General features: G+C 42.2%; 1 protein-coding gene and 1 non-coding gene across 2 annotated transcripts in view; one reads left to right on the forward strand and one right to left on the reverse strand.

Moving 5' to 3' along the window:
- Window positions 1–337: 337 nt before the first annotated feature.
- SMIM35 (small integral membrane protein 35) overlaps window positions 338–23,354 on the reverse strand; it is an 83,391-nt gene continuing 60,374 nt past the window's right edge. The window contains exons 2-4 of the mRNA XM_068987969.1: window positions 2,454–2,570; window positions 1,149–1,182; window positions 338–437 (exon numbers count right to left, since the gene is read on the reverse strand). Of these exons, the coding sequence (XP_068844070.1) occupies window positions 338–437; window positions 1,149–1,182; window positions 2,454–2,570 (251 nt within the window). The remainder of the gene's footprint in view (window positions 438–1,148; window positions 1,183–2,453; window positions 2,571–23,354) is intronic.
- LOC138093301 (small nucleolar RNA SNORA40) lies at window positions 19,803–19,922 on the forward strand. Its single transcript, XR_011146037.1, has one exon. It is a non-coding gene; the product is annotated as a small nucleolar RNA SNORA40 (small nucleolar RNA).

Consider the following 23,354-nt stretch of genomic DNA (forward strand, 5'->3'; position numbering starts at 1 on the left):
AGCAAAGGGTTGAGATAGAAAGCCCCATTCTAAAAACTTCGATCTGATTAGAAAGGAAAGAAAGGCATGGATCAGGTGGACAACAGTAAAAGGAGCGACCCAGTACTAGCAGGAGGCAGGGACAGCACGATCCCACGTCTTTGCTCTCAGGACCATCTCCTACAGCACCCACTCCCTGGAGGATGAACCACATCGTCTGTGGGTTCCAAGCCATCTTTGGTGCTAGGCTCAGGTGCCTGAACCACCTGAGGACCACACTGGGACATCAGGTTCACTCAGGAGCTCACCAATGTTCCACTCACCTCTCTGGGGCTCCAGAAAGTTGACACTCCCCTCATCAGACCAGCCTGTCTGAGAACTTCATGTAGCCTCCATCTGAACTGCTAATGTGGCCACTGATGGTGAAGGGAGGACCCATCTCCAGATCCTTCAGATTCCTGAGAAAGATCATCCAATCAAGTTACTGGGGCTGAGAACCTGGCCTCTCTCTGGGACCAGAGCATGGGAAAAACTTCCAGCAGTGACTCACTGACTCACTGACTTATTTTCCAGGATGAGAGTTATCCAACCCTTGGGCCAGATGAGAAGCAAGCCTGCTGTGCGGCAGAGACCAGATGAGACAACTTATCACAGGAGGACTTTCTGAATCTTCTTGCAATAACTCAGGACACTCCCTGAATCTCCGATTGTTTTCATTTGCTCCTCTCTTTGGACAGCATGTTATGTCTGAGATTATATCTGTAACCAGGCAGGTGTCCACCACAGGCAGCTTAAAGACAGATACTATGCCAAGTTATCTTGGTACCCTTAGAAACTAAGGCCACAATACTTACTGCAATAGAATCTTTACTGAATAAATGATGGGTGAGTAAATATATGAATGGATGGATGAATGGATGATGGCCACCCAGGGGTGAATGCTAAGTAGATCACTGTCATTAGAATCTCCCATGTTCTGTCTGTGTTAAAGTTTTCTTTCGTGGAACTTTCTACATGGACCCTGCTCCACCCTTTTCTCTTGCTTGCTCAGAGACATGGGGAGGAGACAGGGAAGGGAAGTAATAAGTTTGAGCTCCATCTTTGATTCTTTCTCAAGCATACATAGCCCCCACCCCCATCCCACCCCGATCTGTCCTGAATCTACTCACCGGATTTGGTACAAGTTGAAGACAAAATTAGGCCCTAGAAAGACAAACAGAAAAGAAAGGGTTTGTACCTCCAGGGAGAGTGACCCACCACTCTTCTGGGATCATATGTTCCACCCTCATGCCTGTCTGGGAGGTGTGGGTGGCTAGGCTGGGCCTCAGGATGTCATGGGAGATTCCCAGGCTCCTTCGGTGTCTTCTTTCTGCTCCAAACTCATGGGTACATTCCCTTCTTTCTAGACAGAAACACCAGCTCTTTGAGGATAGATCCTGCCACTGGGGATCTCTCCATCAAGGGCACTAATGACTTTGGGAAGGAGGCTGGAATCCAGACTCCACCACTTTCCAACTCTGACTCTAGCCTCATATCTTCTGTAAACACACACACACACACACACACACACACACACACACAGACTAAAAATTTCACCTTCACATGGAATTTTTTTTTTAAACATATTAGGCACAAGCACGTTGGCACATAGTAGATGCTCAACAAACATCCGTGGAAGCTGTTGAATTTAACTGCAGATCCAGGAAATGTTCTCTGCTTCTTGGGACTCTAGTGCATGCTAGGTGACTTCAATCGTGTCCGACTCTTTTCGACCCTATGGACTGTAGCCCACCAGGCCCCTCTGTCCACAGGATTCTCCAGGCAAGAATCCTGGAGTTGGTCACCATGCCCTCCTCCAGGGATCTTCCCGACCCAGGGATGGAACCCACGTCTCTTATGTCTCCTGCATTGGCAGGTAGGTTCTTTACCACTAGCACCACCTGGTAAGCCCCCAGGACTCTATTACGCCCTCCCAGCTCTCCCGGGTCCTGTGGGAAATGAAGATGTGAATCAGAGTTGGGGGCACCCCCAGCAAATTCCAGGAGATGCCCAGTGGGGCTGAAGCATCAGCAAGCTCAGGAGAAGGCCCTGAGATACACAGGCAGGAGAAGAGGGGACAAGGAGCCAGGTGTAGAAGAGACATCTGGAGCTTGGCCAGTCTAGCCCATCACCCTTGGCCTTGGGGCTCACAGAGGCCTGGGAGATGGACTCCTGTGAGTTCTGAAGGAGGAGGAAGCTGACTGCTTGCTGGGTATGGGAAGAGCCCCCCATTCAATAAAGGCCCCAGTACCCTACCCCCGCCGCCTCAAGGGCTCAGCCACCCCACCCAAGTCCTCGACCACTGCTGCCACCACAGGAAATATTTTTGCATGACATCATTCTAAAGAGTTTGCTGCCCCATCTGGCCTCGCCAAACACCACGGAAGAGGAGGGGCTGGGCTGAGCTGGGGCGGCAAGGTCCGGCGCGCACTCACCCTCCCAGCAGTACCCACGCTGGTACCACTTGGCCAGGCTGTAGCCCAGGATGGACACAAGCAGCAGCGACAGCCCCATGCAGAGGATCAGGCCCAAGGTGCTGATGGAGTCGTCACCTGCAGAAACACACAGCCTTCACCCAGGTGCCCAGAGCCCTCTCACAGCCCTGGACTCAACCGATTGCACCCTGTTCCAAGTTTCCTCTCCTCCCACCTCACTGCCATCAAAATGACTGTCCCCTATGAATCTGGATCTTGGGAACTTCCCTGGTGGTCCAGTGGTTAGAACATTGCCTTCCAATGCAGGGGTGTGGGTTCGATCCCTGGTTAGGGAGATAAGATTCCCATGTGACTCATGGCCAGAAAACGAGAACATAAACAAATGAAGCAATATTCTAACAATTTCAACGAAGACTGTAAAAAATGGTCTGCTGCTGCTGCTAAGTCGCTTCAGTCGTGTCTGACTCTGTGCGACCCCAGAGACGGCAGCCCACCAGGCTCCCCCATCCCTGGGATTCTCTAGGCAAGAATACTGGAGTGGGTTGCCATTTCCTTCTCCAATGCATGAAAGTGAAAAGTCAAAGTGAAGTCGCTCAGTCGTGTCTGAAAAAATGGTCTACATCCAAAAAATCTTCAAAAAAGAGGGAAAAAAACAATGCTGCTTTGCACATTGAGGTGCCTGTATCTTTAAAAAAAAAAAAAAAGACTGGATCTGGGCTAGCTGGTTCAGCTCAGCTATACTAAGATGTCAATGGCTGGTTTTTTTTTTTTTTTTTTTTTTTTTAAGAGTTAGCTTGTTGTTCCAATGGAGCTGGGACACCTTCCCGAAGCTGCAGCTTTCTACTTGTTGATAAAGACACTGCTCTTTGGGGAGGAGCCCAGGATATCTCTGCAGGAAGCAGCAAAGGCAGCCTGAATGCCCCCAAGAGCAAAGATACACAGATCCTCAGTCCTCTCCCCACAAAACCTTCATGTGTGGTAGCAGGGTGTTAACCCCCTGGGTTCTATTTGCTACTTATACTTATCACTTCTTCCCTTTTTGTGGTATGAGCTCTCAGCTAAATTTATATTTTATTTGTAAAGCCACACCGAGAAAAAGAGACAAAGAGAAGGAAGAAGAGAGAGAGATTGGAAACCTACTGAAGCAGAAGCAGAGTAGGAAGCCAAATTTGCAGAGAGAGGCTGACCTTGGGGACAAACGGGGATGATTCAGCCCTTCCCAGGGCACGGCAGGAAGAGGAGGGACAGCGCACTCTTGCTGGGTGAGGGGCCGGGAGTGTAGAAGAATGGAGTAATTCCCCATCTACAGGGCCTGGTATCCTCAGGCTCTAGAGGTGTTGCCATGAGGCCAGGAGGTACAGCCTTTGGTGTACACCAGGCTTGCGTCTGAAGCCCACACCCATCATTTGTAAAATGTGGGACCTGAGTAAATCCTTCTCCCTCACTAGACTCCAATTTGCTCTTATGAAAAATTACTATAATAATCGATACACATGGAGTTGTGGTGGTGATTAATGGAGATGCTGTGTACAGAGCACTTGGGAGTGGACCTGACATACAGGAAGTGCTCAGTCAATGTTGTGTGTGCGCGCTCAGTCGTGTCTGACTCTTTGTGACCTCCTGGACTGTAGCCCACCAGACTCCTCTGTCCAAGGAATTTTCCAGGCAAGAATACTGGAGTAGGTTGCCAGATCCTTTTCCGGGGGATCTTTCTAACACAGGGATCAAACTCAGGTCTCTTACATCTTCTGCACTGGCAGGCGGATTCTTTACCACTAGTGCCACCATCATTATTACTGTCGTCATTACTATCATCAAGCGATGAGACTGTTCTCTTTTTTTCTAAATTTTATTTTATTTATTTTTTAATGCCAAAACATTTTGTACTGAGGTGCAGCCTATTAACAATGTTGTGATAGTTTCAGGTGAACAGTGAAGGGACTCAGCCATGCATCTAATGTATTCATTCTCCCCCAAACACCCTTCCCATCGAGGCTGGCCCATAACATTGAGCAGAGTTCCATGTGTTGTACGATAAGTTTCTGTTGGTTATCCATTTAAAATACAGCAGTGTGTACATGTTCTTCCCAAAGTCCTTAACTATCTCTTCACCCTCGCCCAGCAACCATGAATTCATTTTCTAAGTCTGTGAGTCTCTTTCTGTTTTGTAAGTAAGTTCATTTATTTTTAGATTCCACATATAAGGGATGTCATATAATATTTCTCCTTCTCTGACTTACTTCACTCAGTATGACACTCTCTAGGTCCATCCATGTGGCTGCAAATAACCTTATTTCATTCTTTTAATGGTTGAGTAATATTCCACTGTGTATATATACCACATCTTCTATAAATATTTCATAATTTCCCCCACCCAAGCCTTTCCCTCTCACTTTCCCTCTCCCATGCCCCTGACCCTTCTTCCGTTACAGCAACCAAGTTATCCTCTGAGAGAGTTTGACAGCCAAATGCAGAAAGATAGTGTCTCTCCTCCTATTTTTAGATTCCAAAAGCCCAGGCCCTTAGAAAAATGGGAAGGATTCACAATACAGATGAGAGATGAACAGAAGCAAGATTAGCATTCCTGTTATACTAGGGAAAAATTTCCATTCTGGGGGAGGAGAAGAGAGAAAGTGAAGCAAGGTGAGAGATCGGGGGTGGGGGTGGGGAGCATTGAAAAGATGTCGGCGGACTCTACATAGACAAAGTCCTTATTCTCTGAACTGAAGTGGAGCCCAGGGAGGCAACAGAATTCTTAGATAGAGCTGTGGGATCTGAGAGCTGGGCTGAGTCCCAGAAAGACAGCAAGAGCCCAGTAAGGAGAGTGCCAGCAAGCTCCTGGGAGACGGAGCCTTGGGCAGCCTTGAAGAGTTGCTGGGCCCTCTTATGCTTTTGTTTCTATTGTTCAGTTGCTCAATTGTGTCTGACTCTTTGCAACCCCATGGACGGCAGCAACCAGGCTTCTCTGTCCTCCATTATCTCTCAGAGTTTTCTCAAATTCGTGTCTACTGAGTCAGTGATGCTATCTAACCATCTCATCCTCTGCCACCTCCTTCTTTTGCATTCATGCATGGAAGCAATCAAATGATTTCTGGGTCCCTACAAGAGGCAGGAAAGTCACAGAGGGGCTCTCCAGACCTGAAGGAGTTAAACACCTGGGACCTAGGAACACTTCTGCGGCACTCTGCCTAGCTGACGCTCAAAGCCCAGTCCAAGGGACAGCCATCACATCTGCATCAGGTGAACTGCTGGTACAAGGGGCTATACACCTCTCCCTCACTCCCTTAAGTCTCTGAGTAAAGGAGGAAACAGAGGTCCTCAAAGCCACTGATGGCAATCTCTGTGCCAGGCACTTGTTCTAAGTGCTTGTGTTACAGCAATAAATAAAACACAAAAATCCCTGTTTTCATGAAGATTATATTCCAGTGGAGGGAGACAGACAATTAAAAAAAATTAAGAAATAAATTTTATAGTATATTGGAAGACCACACCTACTAGGGAGAAGGAGATAAGCAGAGGAAGAAATGGAATGCATTATGAAAATGAGAGCAGCTTTAAATAAAGCGGTCAGAAAGACCTGTAAAATGTGACAATTGAGAAAACCACACTTTTGGTGAGAGAAAGAACAAGCCAGGTAGATAATCAGGTAAAAAGTTTCTAAGAGGGAGCAGCAGGTGTAATTGAGGCAGGAGCATCAGGGAGCCCCGAGTGATGAGTACGGACAGGGAGTGGGGGAGAGCACCAAGAGATGGGGTGGGAGGAGCCAGATCACTGCAGTGCTTTGAAGGCAAGAGGAGAGTTTGGTTTTTCCTCTGAGCAAGACAGAGAATTTTGAGCAGAGAAGTGACATGATCTGAGGTTTTCAGAGGACCACTCCATCATCTACCATATTAAGGGTAGATGCAGCAAGGGATAATGATGAAGGGAGACAAGTCAGGAGGCTATTGCAAAGATCCAAGCAAGAGATGATCATTGAAGAGAAGTAGCGCCAAGATACTGAGAGGCCAAAGTCAGAGAGAGATCATCTATGTGGATAAGAGAGAGCACAACAGTGACCCAAGAGCTCAAGTCCACAGGCAGGTCGACAGATAACTCAACAAGGCATGGTGGTAACATTGTGGTGTTTATGGAAGCTGGGGTTTTGAAGGGTTCCATCAAAGAGAAATATCAATAACCTCAGATATGCAGATGACACCACACTTATGGCAGAAAGCAAAGAAGAACTAAAGAGCCTCTTGATGAAAGTGAAAGAAGAGAGTGAAAAAGTTGGCTTAAAACTCAGCATTCAGAAAACTAAGAGCATGGCATCTGGTCCCATCACTTCATGGCAAACAGATGGGGAAAAATGGAAACAGTGAGAGACTTTATTTTCTTGGTCTTCAAAATCACTGCAGGTGGTGACTGCAGCCATGAAATTAAAAGACACTTGCTCCTTGGAAGAAAAGCTATGACCAAACTAGACAGCATATTAAAAAGCAGAGACATTACTTTGCCAACAAAGTCAAAGCTATGGTTTTTCCAGTAGTCATGTATGGATGTGAGAGCTGGACTATAAAGAAAGCTGAGTGCCAAAGAATTGATGCTTTTGAACTGTGGTGTTAGAGAAGACTCTTGAGAGTCTCGAGGACTGCAAGGAGATCCAACAAGTCTATCCTAAAGGAAATCAGTCCTGAATAACCATTGGAAGGACTGATGTTATAGCTGAAACTCCAATATTTTGGCCACCTGATGCGAAGAACTGGCTCATTGGGAAAAGACCCTGATGCTGGGAAAGATTGAAGGCAGGAGGGGAAGGAAACAACAGAGGATGAGATGGTTAGATGGCATCACCAACACGATGAACATGAGTTTGAGTAGGCTCCGGGAGTTGGTGATGGACAGGGAAGTCTGGCGTGCTGCAGTCCATGGGGTCACAAAGAGTCGGACACAAGTGAGTGACTGAACTGAACTGATCAAAGAATTCTGCCCAGGAGTAGAAAGTACTCATAAGAAAACACCAACAGGTAAATCACAGCCTGCTGAGACCTGGCTGGTGAGAGAAGAAGATGTATTATTTCTGTTTGCTACCACTTGGTCCCCACCCCCAACGGTGCCATCTGGCTTAGATGTGGCTTACAGAACACATTTAATTACTATCCTATTTTACCTCTTTATCTTTCTAGAATACTCCTTTAACTAATACTCTTTACTTATTCTCCCTTTTGCATACCTTTAAATTTTTATTATAAAATATTTCATGCACATAAGAAGTATATAGAAAAATATGGTGAATATCCCTGTACCTACTACTAATCTTCAAAGAATTCTAAAATTTTATCATTCTTGCTCATTATCTCAATTTCAGGGTAGTTTTCTGCTATCTCTCCCTCTAAGCAACTTTTCTCCCAAATTTGGTGTTCAGCTTCCCTATGCATGATTTTTACACTATTAGTTCATTTTCCCCAAACTAGGTCTATATCAATACATATTTATTTATATATAGAAATAGGGGATATATATGTGGCATTGTTTTGCATGTTTTCAAACTTTAGAAAAATGACAGATTACTTCTACTTTCAGCTGCCATGGAATAAAGGAGGCCAGATTTGCTCTCTCATCTTAAATAACTGGAAACCCAAACAAATACATAAAACAGCAGAGAAAGGTGGTGTAGTGCACGATAGTGCTGTCTGAAAGAAGGAAATGAAATGAGGTGTGATCCATGATTGTTGAGCTTATTGCATGGGGTGAGTTTCCAACTCACAGTACAGGTGGAGACCCAAAGAGAGTCTTGGGTCCTGCCAAGGGAGTAATAAATATCATAAAGAAGACAGAGCACCAAGAACTGACGCTTTCGAACTGTGCTGCTGGAGAAGACTCTTGAGAGTCCCTTGGACTGCAAGGAGATCGACCCCTGAATATTCACTGGAAAGACTGGTGCTGACGCTGAAGCTCCAACTTCGGCCACCTGATGTGAAGAGCCGACTCATTGAAAAGACCCAGATGCTCGGAAAGACTGAAGGCATGAGGAGAAGGAGATGACAGAGGACGAGCTGATTGGATGGCATCACTGATTCAATGAACATGGGTTTGAGGAAACTCTGGGAGATTGTGAAAGACAGGGAAGCTTGGTGTGCTACAGTTCATGGGGTCACAAAGAGCCGGACACGACTGAGCAACTGAACAACATTAAATGCTCTAAATTTATTTCTAAATACACTTAACTTCATTCTGTTAGATTTGATATGTAACATTTTTACCTGTGTCTGATCCAGAAGTTCTGTCATTTCAACCGGAATTTTTCTCTTTAATCCATGAATTCTTTGGCAGTGCCTTTTTAGTTTCTAAATATATGGAATAAGGTCTTTGTCTTTTTACTGCTTATTTCGATAGATGTTGGTTATAGCATTATGGCTGATATTCTATAAGAAATTAATTTAATTTAAATTAATTAAAATTAAATTAATTTCAATAATGGCTCAATATTTCCATCTAATTTATGAAGTCAAAGTAAAGCTTTTAGAAGTTCATTTTGTATAAGGTAAAATGCCTGAGATCATTCTGAATGTCACTGAAAATTTGGTTTAAGAGTTTAATGTTAATGATAAAGTTGTTTTCGCATTTTTCATAATTTTTCATTCTGTGCTTCAGTCTTGGATATTTTTTCTCACCTATTTTGTACTTGACTAATTATCTCTTAAGCTGCATCTAACTTGATATTAAACCATCCTTTGTGTTCCTAATTTCGGTTATTGTACTTTTCATCTCCAAAATTTTGACTTATTTTTATAATTTTTAATTATTTGTCAATTTTCCATCAAGTCATTTATTTGCTATATCACTTTCATTTATTTTTTATTGGTTGTCCTAAGGCTTATAATAGGAAGTCAGGATGGCCGAGTAGTCTAAAGCGCTGTGTTCAGGTCGCGGTTTCCCCTGGAGGCATGGGTTTGAATCCCATGAAATTAAGAGACGCTTACTCCTTGGAAGGAAAGTTATGACCAACCTAGATAGCATATTAAAAAGCAGAGATATTACTTTACCAACAAAGGTCCATCTAGTCAAGGCTATGGTTTTTCCAGTATCATGTATGGATGTGAGAGTGGGACTGTGAAGAAAGCTGAGCACCGAAGAATTGATGCTTTTGAATGGTGGTGTTGGAGAAGACTCTTGAGAGTTGCTTGGATCCAACCAGTCCATCCTAAAGGAGATTAGTCCTGGGTATTCATTGAAAGGACTGATGCTAAAGCTGAAACTCCAGTACTTTGGCCACCTCATGTGAAGAGTTGACTCATTGGAAAAGACCCTGATGCTGTGAGGGATTGGGGGCAGGAGAAGAAGGGGACGACCGAGGATGAGATGGCTGGATGGCATCACCGACTCGACGGACATGAGTCTGAGTGAACTCCGGGAGTTGGTGATGGACAGGGAGGCCTGGCATGCTGCGATTCATGGGGTCGCAAAGAGTCGGACACAACTGAGTGACTGAACTGAACTGAACTGAAGGCTTATAATATGGATCTTTACCTGATCACAGTCACATATAAGTTCAAAGTAAATGATAAAGATATATCATGCAAAAAATAATCAAAAGAAAGCTGAAGAAGGGTAAAAGAAGACACTTCATAATGATACAAAGACTAATTCATCAAAATGGATCCCTAAATGTGCATGCATCTTTATTATACAGTGTTAAAACACAAGAGGGAAAAAATGGACAACTAAAAGAAAACCTAGACAAATCCTTAATTGTCATTAAAGAACCTAACTCTTCTCTCTCAGTAATTAATGGAACATGAAATCAGTAAGCATATTGAAGACACAAACAACACTATCAGCCAACTTGATCCAGTAAACATTTATAGAACACGACATCCAAAATCTGTTAGAATACATTTTTTCAAGTATACATGAAACATTCATCAAAATAGATCACATACTAAACTATAAAACAGTTTAAATAAATTCTAAAAGATTAAAATCATATGGAGTGTATTCACTGACCATAGAATTGTATGGAAATGAAAGTCTAAAATAAAACCTGGAAAATTCCTCAATATTTGGAAATTAAACAACACACATCTACATATCTCATGGGTAAAAGAAGATATCAAAAGAGAAAACCGAAAATACTTAGAACTAAATAGGAGTGAAAACACAACATATCAATAATTGTGGATGGAAGAGACAATCTAGAAAGATCAAGACACCAGAGTTCACAGGATGAAGGTAAGCGCTACACAAAGAGAGAATCCCAGGGATTCACACAGGATCCCCCTAAAGTATTCACTAAGGCATGGATCAATCATGTGTGTGAACAAGCTACCTGAAGCTGGAGAGAGAGTCATCTAAAAAGAATAGCAGGAACAGTATTCAGCATTCAAATGGGGCTGATATTAACAGCTGTGTCTGTTCCCATAACCTAGACTGGCAAAACTCATAATTCACAGGGCATTGACTAGAGAACTCAGGAAGGTCTTACCTCAGTAATGGGAAATAATTAGCCCCATACTGAGCACTGTTCTGGACTCACCTAACATGTCACCACATCAAGACCAGAAGGGACCAAACTTCTTCCAAGAAACTTAACTGCTTCCCAGAATATTTATAGAAAAACAAAACTATCTGCATTCCGCAGGGTAAAATTTACAATGTCTGGAACCCAGTCAAACCTTACCAGACGTACAGAGGAGCAGAGAAACCTGACTCATAATGAAGAAGGTAAGTAATCAATTGAAACCCACCCAGAACTGACAAGAATGTTAGAATTGGCAAACAAAGACATTATAACTGTATTTCACTTGTTCAAAATATAGGCAGAGTCATTCAAGATATAAAAATACCAAAGATATTTGGTATGTAAATATGAAATGTGATTAACAGCAGATCAGTTATTAGAAAGGAAAAAAAAATAATGCACTTGAAGACATAGCAACAGAAACTAAGCAAAATGAAGCACAGGGTATAAAAAGAATAAAGCAAATGAAAACAGCACCAGCGAGATGTAGGACAACTTTGAGCAACCTCCGGCATGTGTAATTAGAGTCCTCAAAGGCAAAAAGGGGAACTGAAAAAATATTTGAAGAGATATGACCAAAAACTTTCCAAGCTTGAAAAGCCCTTCAAATTATTTATTCAAATGATACACTTTCTTCCCTAAAAGGAGTTATGGTACCCATGGTTGATATCATAATCAATTTTCTTTTTCATCATAGTAAGGAAAGCCTAAACTATGCTAAAGCCTAAACTGTGCTGTGCCTAAGGGTCTGCTGCAGAGGTACAGGTCAGCAGCGGACTGCTGCAGGGGCAGGGGCTCCGGGTGCAATAGGCCTGGGATGGCATAAGACCTCTGGAGGAGGTCGTCATCAACCCCACCATGGAGCCACCAGAACTTACACAGGACTGAGGGAGCAGACCCTTGGAGGGCACAAACAAAAGCTTATGCACACCAGGACCCAAGAGAAAGGAGCAGTAACCCCACAGGAGACTGACCCAGACTTGCCTGTGAGTATCCAGGAGTCTCCGGTGGAGGCATGGGTCAGCGGTGGCCTGATGCAGTGGCACTGAGTGTAGCAGTGCATGCATGGGACCTTTCGAAGGAGGTCACCATTATCCTCATTGCCTCCACCATAGCTCAGCCTCAGGTCAAACAACAAGGAGGGAACACAGGCCAGCAACAGAAAATTGGATTAAAGATATACTGAGCATGGCCCCACCCTTCAGAACAAGACCCAGTTTCCCCCTCAGTCAGTCTCTCCCATCAGGAAGCTTCCAGAAGCTTCTTATCCTTCTCCATCAGAGGGCAGACAGAATGAAAACCACAATCACAGGAAACTAACCAATCTGATCCCATGGACCACAGCTTTGTCTAACTCAAGGAAACTATGAGCCATGCTGTGTAGGGCCACCCAAGACGAACGGATCATGGTGGAGAGTTCAGACAAAACATGGTCCACTGGAGAAGGGAATGGCAAACCACTTCAGTATTCTTGCCTTGAGAAACAGTATGAAAAAGTAAAAAGATAGGACACTGAAAGATGACCTTCCCAGGTCAGTAGGTGCCCAATATGCTACTGGAGATCAGTGGAAAAACAACTTCAGAAAGAATGAAGAGACAGAGCTAAAGCAAAAACAACACCCAGTTGCGTATGTGACTGGTGATGGAAATAAAGTCCAATGCTGTAAAGAGCAATATTGCATAGGAACCTGGAATGATAGGTCCATGAATCAAGGCAAATTCAAAGTGGTCAAACAGGAGATGGCAAGAGTGAACATCGACATTTTAGGAATCAGTGAACTAAAATGGACTGGAATGGGTGAATTTAACTCAATGACCATATCTACTACTGTGGGCAAAAATCCCTTAGAAGAAATGGAGTAGCCATCATAGTCAACAAAAGAGTCCAAAATGCAGTACTTGGATGCAATCTCAAAAATGACAGAATGATCTCTGTTCATTTCCAAGGCAAACCATTCAATATCACAGTAATCCAAGTCTGTGCCCCGAGCAGTAATGTTGAAGAAACTGAAGCTGAATGGTTCTATGAAGACCTACAAGACCTTCTAGAACTAACACCCAAAAAAGATGTCCTTTTCATTATAGGGGAGTGGAATGCAAAAGTAGGAAGTCAAGAGATACCTGGAGTAACAGGCAAATTTGGCCTTGGAGTACAGAATGAAGCAGGGCAAAGGCTAACACAGTTTTTCCAAGAGAATGCACTGGTCATAGCAAACACCCTCTTCCAACAACACAGGAGAAGACTCTACACATGGACATCACCAGATGGTCAATACCAAAATCAGATTGATTATATTCTTTGTAGCCAAAGATGGAGAAGCTCTGTACAGTCAGCAGAAAGAAGACCAGGAGCTGACTGTGGCTCAGACCATGAACTCCTTATTGCCAAATTCAGACTTAAATTGAAGAAAGCAGGGAAAACCACTAGACCATTCAGGTATGACCTAAATCAAATCCCTTATGACTATACAGTTCAGTTCAGTTCAGTCGCTCAGTAGTGTCCAACTCTTATCAACCCCATGGACTGCAGCATGCTAGGCCTCCCTGTCCATCACCATCTCCCAGAGTTTACTCAAACTCATGTCCATTGAGTTGGTGCTGTCATCCCACCATCTCATCCTCTGTCATCCCCTTCTCCCCCTACCTTCAATCTTTCCCAGCATCAGGGTCTTTTCAAATGAGTCATTTCTTCGCATCAGGTAGCCAAAGTATTGGAGTTTCAGCTTTAGCATCAGTCTTTCTAATGAATATTCAGGACTGATTTCCTTTAGGATGGACTGGTTAGATTTCCTTGAAGTCCAAGGGACTCTCAATAGTCTTCTCCAACACCACAGTTTAAAAGCGTCAATTCTTCGGTGCTCAGCTTTCTTTATAGTCCAACTCTCACAACCATACATACTACTGGAAAAACCATAGCTTTGACTAGACAGACCTTTGTTGGCAAAGTAATGTCTCTGCTTTTTAATAGGCTGTCTAGGTTGGTCATAATTTTTCTTCCAAGGAGTAAGCGTCTTTTAATTTCGTGGCTGCAATCACCGTCTGCAGTGATTTTGAAGCCCCCCAAAATAAAGTCTGTCACTGTTTTCACTATTTCCCCATCTATTTGCCATGAAGTGATGGGACTGGATGCCATGATCTTAGTTTCCTGAATGTTGAGCTTTAAGCCAACTTTTTCACTCTCCTCTTTCACTTTCATCAAGAGGCTCTTTAGTTCTTCTCTGCTTTTTGCCATAAAGGTGGTGTCATCTGCATATCTGAGGTTATTGATATTTCTCTCAGCAATCTTGATTCCAACTTGTGCTTCTTCCAGCCCAGCAGTTCTCATGATGTACTCTGAATATAACTTAAATAAGCAGGGTGACAATATACAGCCTTGACGTACTCCTTGCCCTACTTGGAACCAGTCTGCTGTTCCATGTCCAGTTCTAACTGTTGCTTCCTGACCTGCATACAGGTTTCTCAAGAGGCAGGTCAGGTGGTCTGGTATTCCCATCCCTTTAGGAATTTTCCACAGTTTGTGGTGATCTACACTGTCAAGGGCTTTGGCATAGCCAGTAAAGCAGAAATAGATGTTTTTCTGGATGATTATACAGTGGAAGTGACAAATAGATTCAAGGGATTAGATCTGATAGACAGAGTGCCTGAAGAACTATGAATGCAGGTTTGTGACACTGTACAGGAGGAAGTAATGAAGACCATCCCCAAGAAAAAGAAATGCAAAAAGGCAAAATGGTTGTCTGAGGAGGCCTTACAAATAGCTGAGAAAAGAAGAGAAGCTAAAGGCAAAGGAGAAAAGGAAAGATATACCCATTTGAATGTGGAGTTCCAAAGAACAGCAAGAAGAGATAAGAAAGCCTTCTTCAGCGATCCATGCAAAGGAATAGAGGAGAACAATAGCATGGGAAAGACTAGAGATATCTTTCAGAAAATCAGAGATACCACGGGAACATTTCATGCAAAGATGGGCACAATAAAGGACAGAAATGGTATGGACCTAACAGAAGCAGAAGATATTAAGAAGAGGTGGCACGAATACACAGAAGAACTATACAGAAAATACCTTCTTCCAAGTTAAAGTTATTAGTTCAAAACTGAATAAATGTAGATGACATCTCCAAAACTATATCACCCTTGAAATAGTTTATATTAAGTTTCTTTTTATCAGTAGTTAAACAGAATTAACTGATATTTAAACTAACCCTAACTCAATACATCCATTAGCATCAGCTTGCAAGAGGACTCATACCTCCATTATCTACAGCAGGGAGGTATGCATCCATGTCCTAAAGCGGTTTCAGATCATGAGCATGTTTGTTTAAAATGAGATTATTCAAAATGGGAGTCCTACATTGTACTCCTCCTAGTCGTTATTTGATAGGGGGTGAGGCATATCTCTTAACCTCCACTGTTACTGTTAAGATGCAAATCTAATTAGAAGTCAGTAGCCATGTAGTCAAAGGTTAAAATAAGAGTCAGTACAATTGTGATCCTTTATGAGTCCTGGTCCCACAAAGGACCATCAGGCTCTAGGTGAAGAGATACATTCAGGACAACCCTTCCCTCCCCTTTCCCTTCCTGCTTTACTAGCATCCCTGAGCCATGCTGATTGGCCCAAGTTCGCTAGCCAACTAGTGAGTCATAGTTGTGACACATTCCACTTCCTTCCTCTAGACATCTGGAGGGGTAGGCATCCAGTCTAGCCATCATGCTTTTCTCATTCATGCCCACGTACTCTCATTATGACAGTTTCCTGCCCTTGCATGCCAGAGCTGGTAAGTTTCAGCATTTGGATTGGGACTAAGAAAGATATAAGCATCTGAATGCAGAGTTCCAAAGAATAGCAAGGAGAGATAAGAAAGCCTTCCTCAGGGATCAACGCAAAGAAATAGAGGGAAACAACAGAATGGGAAAGACTAGAGATCTCTTCAAGAAAATTAGAGACACCAAGGGAACATTTCATGCAAAGATGGGCTCGATAAAGGACAGAAATTGTATGGACCTAACAGAAGCAGATTTTCCCTGATGGCTTAGAGGTTAAAGCATCCTCCTGGAATGCGGGAGACCCAGGTTCAATCCCTGGGTCGGGAAGATGCCCTGGAGAAGGCAATGGCAACCCACTCCAGTACTCTTGCTTGGAGAATCCCATGGAGGGAGTAGCCTGGTAGGCTACAGTCCATGGGGTCGCAAAGAGTCGGACACAGCTAAGCGACTTCACTTCACTTCAATAGAAGCAGAAGATATTAAGAAGAGGTGGCAAGAATACACAGAAGAACTGTACAAAAAAGAGATTCATGATCCAGATAATCACGATGGTGTGATCACTCACCTAGAGCCAGACATCCTGGAATGTGAAGTCAAGTGGACCTTAGGAATCATCATTACAAACAAAGCTAGTGGAGGTGATGGAATTCCAGTTAAGCTATTTCAAATCCTGAAAGATGATGCTGTGAAAGTGCTGCACTCAATATGCCAGCAATTTTGGAAAACTCAGCAGTGGCCACAGGACTGGAAAAGGTCAGTTTTCATTCCAATCCCAAAGAAGGGCAATGCCAAAGAATGGTCAAACTACCACACAACTGCACTCATCTCACACGCTAGTAAAGTCATGCTCAAAATTCTCCAAGCCAGGCCTCAGCAATACGTGAACCATGAACTTCCAGATGTTCAAGCTGGTTTTAGAAAAGGCAGAGGAAAATTGCTAACATCTGCTGGATCATGGAAAAAGCAAGAGAGTTCCAGAAAACATTTATTTCTACTTTATTGACTATGCCAAAGCCTTTGACTGTGTGGATCACAAGAAACTGTGGAAAATTATGAAAGAGATGGGAATACCAGACCACCTGACCTGCCTCTTGAGAAACCTATATGCAGGTCAGGAAGCAACAGTTAGAACTGGACATGGAACAACAGACTGGTTCCAAATAGGAAAAGGAGTACGTCAAGGCTGTACATTGTCACCCTACTTATTTAACTTCTATGCAGAGTACATCATGAGAAACACTGGGCTGGAAGAAGCACAAGTTGGAATCAAGATTGCTGAGAGAAATATCAATAACCTCAGATATGCAGATGACACCACCCTTATGGCAGAAAGTGAAGAGGAACTAAAGAGCCTCTTGATGAAAGTGAAAGAGGAGAGTGAAAAAGTTGGCTTAAAGCTCAACATTCAGAAAACGAAGATCGTGGCCTCCAGTCCAATCATTTCATGGGAAATAGATGGGGAAACATGGAAACAGTGTCAGACTTTATTTTGGGGGGCTCCAAAATCACTGTAGATGGTGATTGCAGCCTTGAAATTAAAAGACACTTATTCCTTGGAAAGAAAGTTATGACCAACCTAGATAGCATATTAAAAAGCAGAGACATTACTTTGCCAACAAAGGTCCATCTAGTCAAGGCTATGGTTTTTCCTGTGGTCATGCATGGATGTGAGAGTTGGACTGTGAAGAAGGCTGAGCACTGAAGAGTTGATGCTTTTGAACTGTGGTGTTGGAGAAGACTCTTGAGAGTCCCTTGGACTGCAAGGAGATCCAACCAGTCCATCCTAAAGGAGGTCAGCCCTGGGTGTTCATTGGAAGGACTGATGTTGAAGCTGAAACTCCAGTACTTTGGCCACCTCATGCAAAGAGTTGACTCATTGAAAAAGACTCTGATGCTGGGAGGGATTGGGGGCAGGAGGAGAAGGGGACGACAGAGGATGAGATGGCTGGATGGCACCACTGACTCGATGGACATGAGTCTGAGTGAACTCCGGGAGTTGGTGATGGACAGGTAGGCCTGGCATGCTATGGTTCATGGGGTCACAAAGAGTCGGACACGACTAAGCAGCTGAACTGAACTGAAGAAGGAGACAAAAATGCCCCAAGGGTCTTCAGCCTTGGTGTTTGCTTCAGCCAAGTTTGCAAAACATGTCTGTGTGAACTTGAGGCACAAGATCTCTGATATAATGTTACTTCATTTTTAACATTGGTTTGTCTCTTGTTTTTGTATGTCTGTATCTAGATGGATCGATAGATAAAGATAGATAATCTCCCCCAGAGATTTTCCATAGGATTTCAGCCTTTCTGGAGACAACTAAAATATCATCTTAATTCCATCAATACCCCCTTTTTAAAAAACCTGTACATGCTGATTTTACAAAGAACCCTTAGCTTGTCCTTATATAAAATACTAACAGAGGAAACTCAGGTCTGTAGTTTGTAAGGAAAAAATTGGCGTAAAGTTTACTTAGAATAATAAAGAAGAAAAGAGGATATGATGAAAGAGGAAAAGAAGACTGAGAACAAAGTGGGGCAAAAAGGTAAAACTAGGAGGTGGGGAAACAGAAGGAAGAGGAGGGAATTGAGAGGAGAAGAAAAACTAATTAGTGAGCATGTAGTTTGGGGTGAAAATAGTAATTTCCCATTTTGAAAACAGAATCAAAATGCAGAAGTATATGGCCAGTCAATATGTCAAATAGAATATAAATGGCATAGCAACCAAAGTGTAGCATGAGTATATAAATAAAACCATATGCAAAAGAGAGGCAAAGACCTCTGCCTAGAACAAAGTATTACTCAGAGAATACAAGAAAATTCTTCAAAATAACTTCATTCCCTAGAACCACTTGCTTAAAACATGCATTAAAATACAGGAAGCTTACAGGAAGAGAAAGATTAAGGAAACAAATTGAAGAGCACATGATACCGTTATGGAGATAATAGATCCAATAGAGATAGAAAGTAAAAAAATAGAGGTCATTAAAAACTAAACTACTAACAGAGGAAAAGCTTGAGAAAAGCACAGAGAATGGGGAGTAAAATACAAAATATTAAAGAAATTAGAGAAAAAGTTAATGTCTATGGAAGACCAAGCTAATCCAACTAAAAAAAAAGTTGACAAGCCTGAGGTAGAAAATCCAATAAATTAAATAGAAAATATTTTCAAACATGCAATACAAGAAAATTTCCCTGAATAGGGCAGGGTGGGATAGAGAATGGCATCTGCAGTTTAAGTATAATGCCTACTGGGTTCTATTAATAGGAAAAATTAATTCAGAATACTCAAGATCACTGTCCATTGGAATTAAAGTTTTGTTCCAGTTATTAAGTTACCGTTTCTCAGCTGCAAGCCCGGCCTCTATATTCAGGCTTCTGAAGCTGCTGCTGAGACTCTGTAGACCATACTTCTCCTTGGCCAGCTGGGGGAGGTCCTGCCAATAGCAGGTGATATGAGACTGAAAGGCTCAAGGGTAAGGACGGGAGTTGCTCTGTTCTGTCTGCTTCCCATCATCTTTCTGCAGATGTCCTAGTACTGTCAGTAACACCCTTTGCTTCTTTTTTACCCCAGAAGTTTTTTCTACAAGTAGTTGGGTACAGTTTTCAGTTTTTCCAAGTTCATAAAACCAGTCTGATTATTTCCTCCACTCCACTGCAGAAGTATGATTGCTCAATTGCTCAGTCATGTCCGACTCTTTGCAACCCATGGACAGAGGAGCCTGGCTCCTCTGTCCATGGAGTTTTCCAAGCAAGAATATTGAAGCAGGTTGCCATTTCCTACTCCAAGGGATTTTCCCAACCCAGGGATCAAACCCACGTCTCTTGTGTCTCCTGCATTGGCAGGTGGATTCTTTACCACTTCACCACCTGGGAAGAAGTATGAGCACCAGATGGCCAAAGTCCCCTTCCCCAGAGGTCTGAGGTTCTCCTCCAAGCTCCATATCTTAATACTTTCAGATTCTTTCTTTTGCTTTCCCAGTCCTAGTGGTAGTAGCTCTTCTTGCAATTGCTACTTCCATGATATCCCTCTGTCTTTTCAGTCTTCTAGTTAGCAATTCTCTATAATAAATTCTCTCTGTTAAAATACCTAGTAATAGCACTTGTGTTTGTTTTTGTTAAGCTTGGGGGCAAAGACTTATAGACAGATGCAAAAATAAACCCTCTTTTACAACTCATTGTTTAGTATGAGTTTTGATACAGGTAAGAAGGAACATGATACCTAAAACAGATTCAAATGATAGGGGTGTACTGATGAACTTAAAGATTGCTTCCAGGACTATAGTTGTTGTTCAGTCGCTAAGTGGTGTGTGTCTCTTTTTGACCGAATGGACTGCAGTACGCCAGGCTTCTCTGTCCTTCACCATCTCCCAGAGTTTGCTCAAACTCATGTCCATTGAGTCAGTAATGCCATCCAACCATTTCATCCTCTGTCATCCCCTTTTCCTCCTGCCCACAATCTTTCCCAGCATCAGGGTCTTCCCCAGTGAGTAGGCTCTTCACATCAGGTGTCAAAGTATTAGAACTTCAACTTCAGCATCAGTTCTTCCAATGAATATTTAGGACTGATTTCCTTTAGGATTGACTGGTTTGATCTCCTCACTGTCCAGGGGACAAAAGCATCAATTCTTCTGCACTCAGCTTTCTTTATAGTCAAACTCTCACATCCATTCATGACTACTGGAAAAACCATAGCCTTGACTAGATGGACCTTCTCTTCTTGCCTTCAATTTTTCCCAGTATCGAGCTTTTTTCCAGTGAATCAGCTCTTTGCATCATTTGGCCAAAGTATCAGAGTCTCAGCTTCAGCATCAGTCCTTCCAATGAATATTCAGGACTGATATCCTTTAGGATTGACTGGTTTGATCTCATTGCAGTCCAAGGGACTCTCAAGAGTCTTCCCCAGTACCCCAGTTTGAAAGCATCACTGGGAGGAGAAGGCTGCAGCATTCAGCCTTCTTTATGGCCCAGCTCTCACATCTATACATGACTACTGGAAAAACCATGCAGTTTAGTCCTCAGTCGTGTCCAACTCTTTGTGACCCCGTGATCTGTCCATGGAATTCTCTAGGCAAGAATCCTGGAGTGGGTTGCCACTCCCTTCTCCAGGGTATTTTCCCAACCAGGATCAAATCCCAGTCTCCTGCATTGCAGGCAGATTCTTTACCATCTACACTAATAGGGAAGCCATAGGAAGCACTAAGAAAAACCATAGCTTTGACTATATGGACCTTTGTTGGCAAAGTGATGTCTCTGCTTTTTAATACACTGTCTAAGTTTGTCATAGCTTTTCCTCCAAAAGCAAGCATCTTTTAATTTGGGGGCTGCAATCACCATCTGCAGTGATTTTGGAGCTGAAGAAAGTAAAATCTGCCACCATTTCCACTTTTTCCCCATCTATTTGCCGTGAAGTGATGGGATCAATGCCATGATCTTCATTTTTTGAAAGTTTGTTGACTTTTAAGCCAGCTTTTTCACTCTCCTCTTTCATCCTCAACATGATGCTCTTTAGTTCCTCTACACTCTCGGCCATTAGAGTGGTATCATCTGCATATCTGAGGTTGTTGATATTTCTCCCAGCAATCTTGATTCCAACTTATGATTCATCCAGCCCAGCATTTTGTATGATGTACTCTGCATGTAAGTAAGCAGGGTGACAATATGTAGCCTTGATGTACTCATTTCCCAATTTTGAACCAGTCCATTGTTCCATGTCTGGTTCTAACTGTTGCTTCTTGACCTACATACAGGTTTCTCAGGAGACAGGTAGGGTGATCTGGTACTCATTTCTTTAAGAATTTTCCACAGTTTGTGTGACCCACACAGTCAAAGTCTTGAGCACCAAGACAAACACGAATGGTGTGCCTCTTGCTAGGATGCTATATGAAGAACACAGCATCACTTCCGTGATGAGTTTGCCAAAGATACAAGACCCGAGTCCAGGCATGAAGAGACATTATACAAACCCAAACTGAGACCATTTTAGGAAATAGCTGACCTGCAATCTTCCAGTGTAAAGGTAAAAAAAAAAAAAAAAAATCAAAAGAAGATTGAGGAAATGTTCCATACAGAAGCAGGCTAGAAAGACCAGAGAACTAAATGCAACCTTTGATTCTGAACTGAATTCTTATGCTATAAAAGCCATTATTGGGGCAATTGACAAAACTTGAATAATAAAATGATGAGATAGATTAGATTTAATTTTCTGATTTTGATCATCGCATCGTGGCTATGCAGGGAATTGTCTTTGTAAGGAACAGACTCTAGAGTATTGAGGTGTAATGGGGCATTAGGTCAAAAACTTACAATTAAATCATTCAGGGAGAAAAAGTTTTCATTAACTTTTTTTAAGATATAGTTCCAACTTTTCTGTATATTTTTAATCATTTCAAAATAAAATTTGATAATTTTTATATGCAATTGGTCTCTATTTACTGATTTACAAATCTCCAAGATATTTTATAAATGAAAAAGCAAAGTTTAAGTGGATATAGTATATGTCTTTTTGTATACTTTTCAAATATATGTATTTCTATTTCATTATATATATATATATAATTTTTTGGAAAAATGCAGAGGAAAGATTTTGTGATGATCTGGGAGGGGGTGGTAGTGGGAAGGAGCTTTCATTTTTCATTTTATATCTTCCTGCATGATTTAGAATTTTACTACAGGTACCAGGTACATTACCAGGTACCAGACTGACTCATTGAAAAAGTCCCTGGTGCTAGGAAAGATTGAAAGCAGGAGGAGAAAGGATGAGATGGTCAGATGCCATCACCAACTCAATGGACATGAGTTTGAGCAAACTCCAGGAGATAGTGAGGACAAGGAAGCCTGGTGTGCTACAGTCCATGGGGTCACAAAGAGTCAGACACAGCTGAGCGACTGAACAACAACAATCAGATGCATGTATTAGTCTCATTAAAAAAAAAAACAACAACCACAGGAGTTTTCTGGAAGGTGAGATTATGTTCCATTTTTGTTTTTCTTTGTATTCTTATAAAATCAAAACTTAATAAATATTATATAAACATTTGGATATACACACATTATAAATTCTTTTCTGTTTATAATTAGGGTAAAAGGTTAATAAGGATCAGATAGCATCATCAATTAAGCCATTCTGAATAATTTTGATGGCAGAAAGTCTTCCTGGAGTTTTATTTACTTAGGCCTTTTAACTTAAAGATCTGTATGAAGAATTGTCCTTGGCTACTGAATAGCAAGGATTGTATCTATTTTTTATTGCAGTACAGTTGATTTACAAGGTTGTGTTAGTTTTTGGTGTATAGTAAAGTGATTCAGTTATACAAATATACATAGTCTTTTATATTTTTTCCATTGTGGTTTATTATAGGATATTGACTATAGTTTCCTGTGCCATAAGTAGGACCTTGCTTTAACTATTTTATATATAGTAGTTGCTACTTACTAACCCCAAACTCCTAATTTGTCTCTCCACCAACCTCTTTCTCCTCGGGCAAACACAAGTTTGTTTTCTGTATCTGCGAGTCTATCTCTGTTTCATAAATAAGTTCATTTTTGCCTTATTTTAGATTTCATGCATGTAATATCATACAGTATTTGTCTTCCTCGTTCTGCCTTACTTCAATCAGTATGACGCTTGCTGAGTCCGTCCCTGTTGCT

The sequence above is a fragment of the Capricornis sumatraensis genome, chromosome 16 (genome assembly GCF_032405125.1).
Source record: "Capricornis sumatraensis isolate serow.1 chromosome 16, serow.2, whole genome shotgun sequence".
Lineage (NCBI taxonomy): Eukaryota > Metazoa > Chordata > Mammalia > Artiodactyla > Bovidae > Capricornis > Capricornis sumatraensis.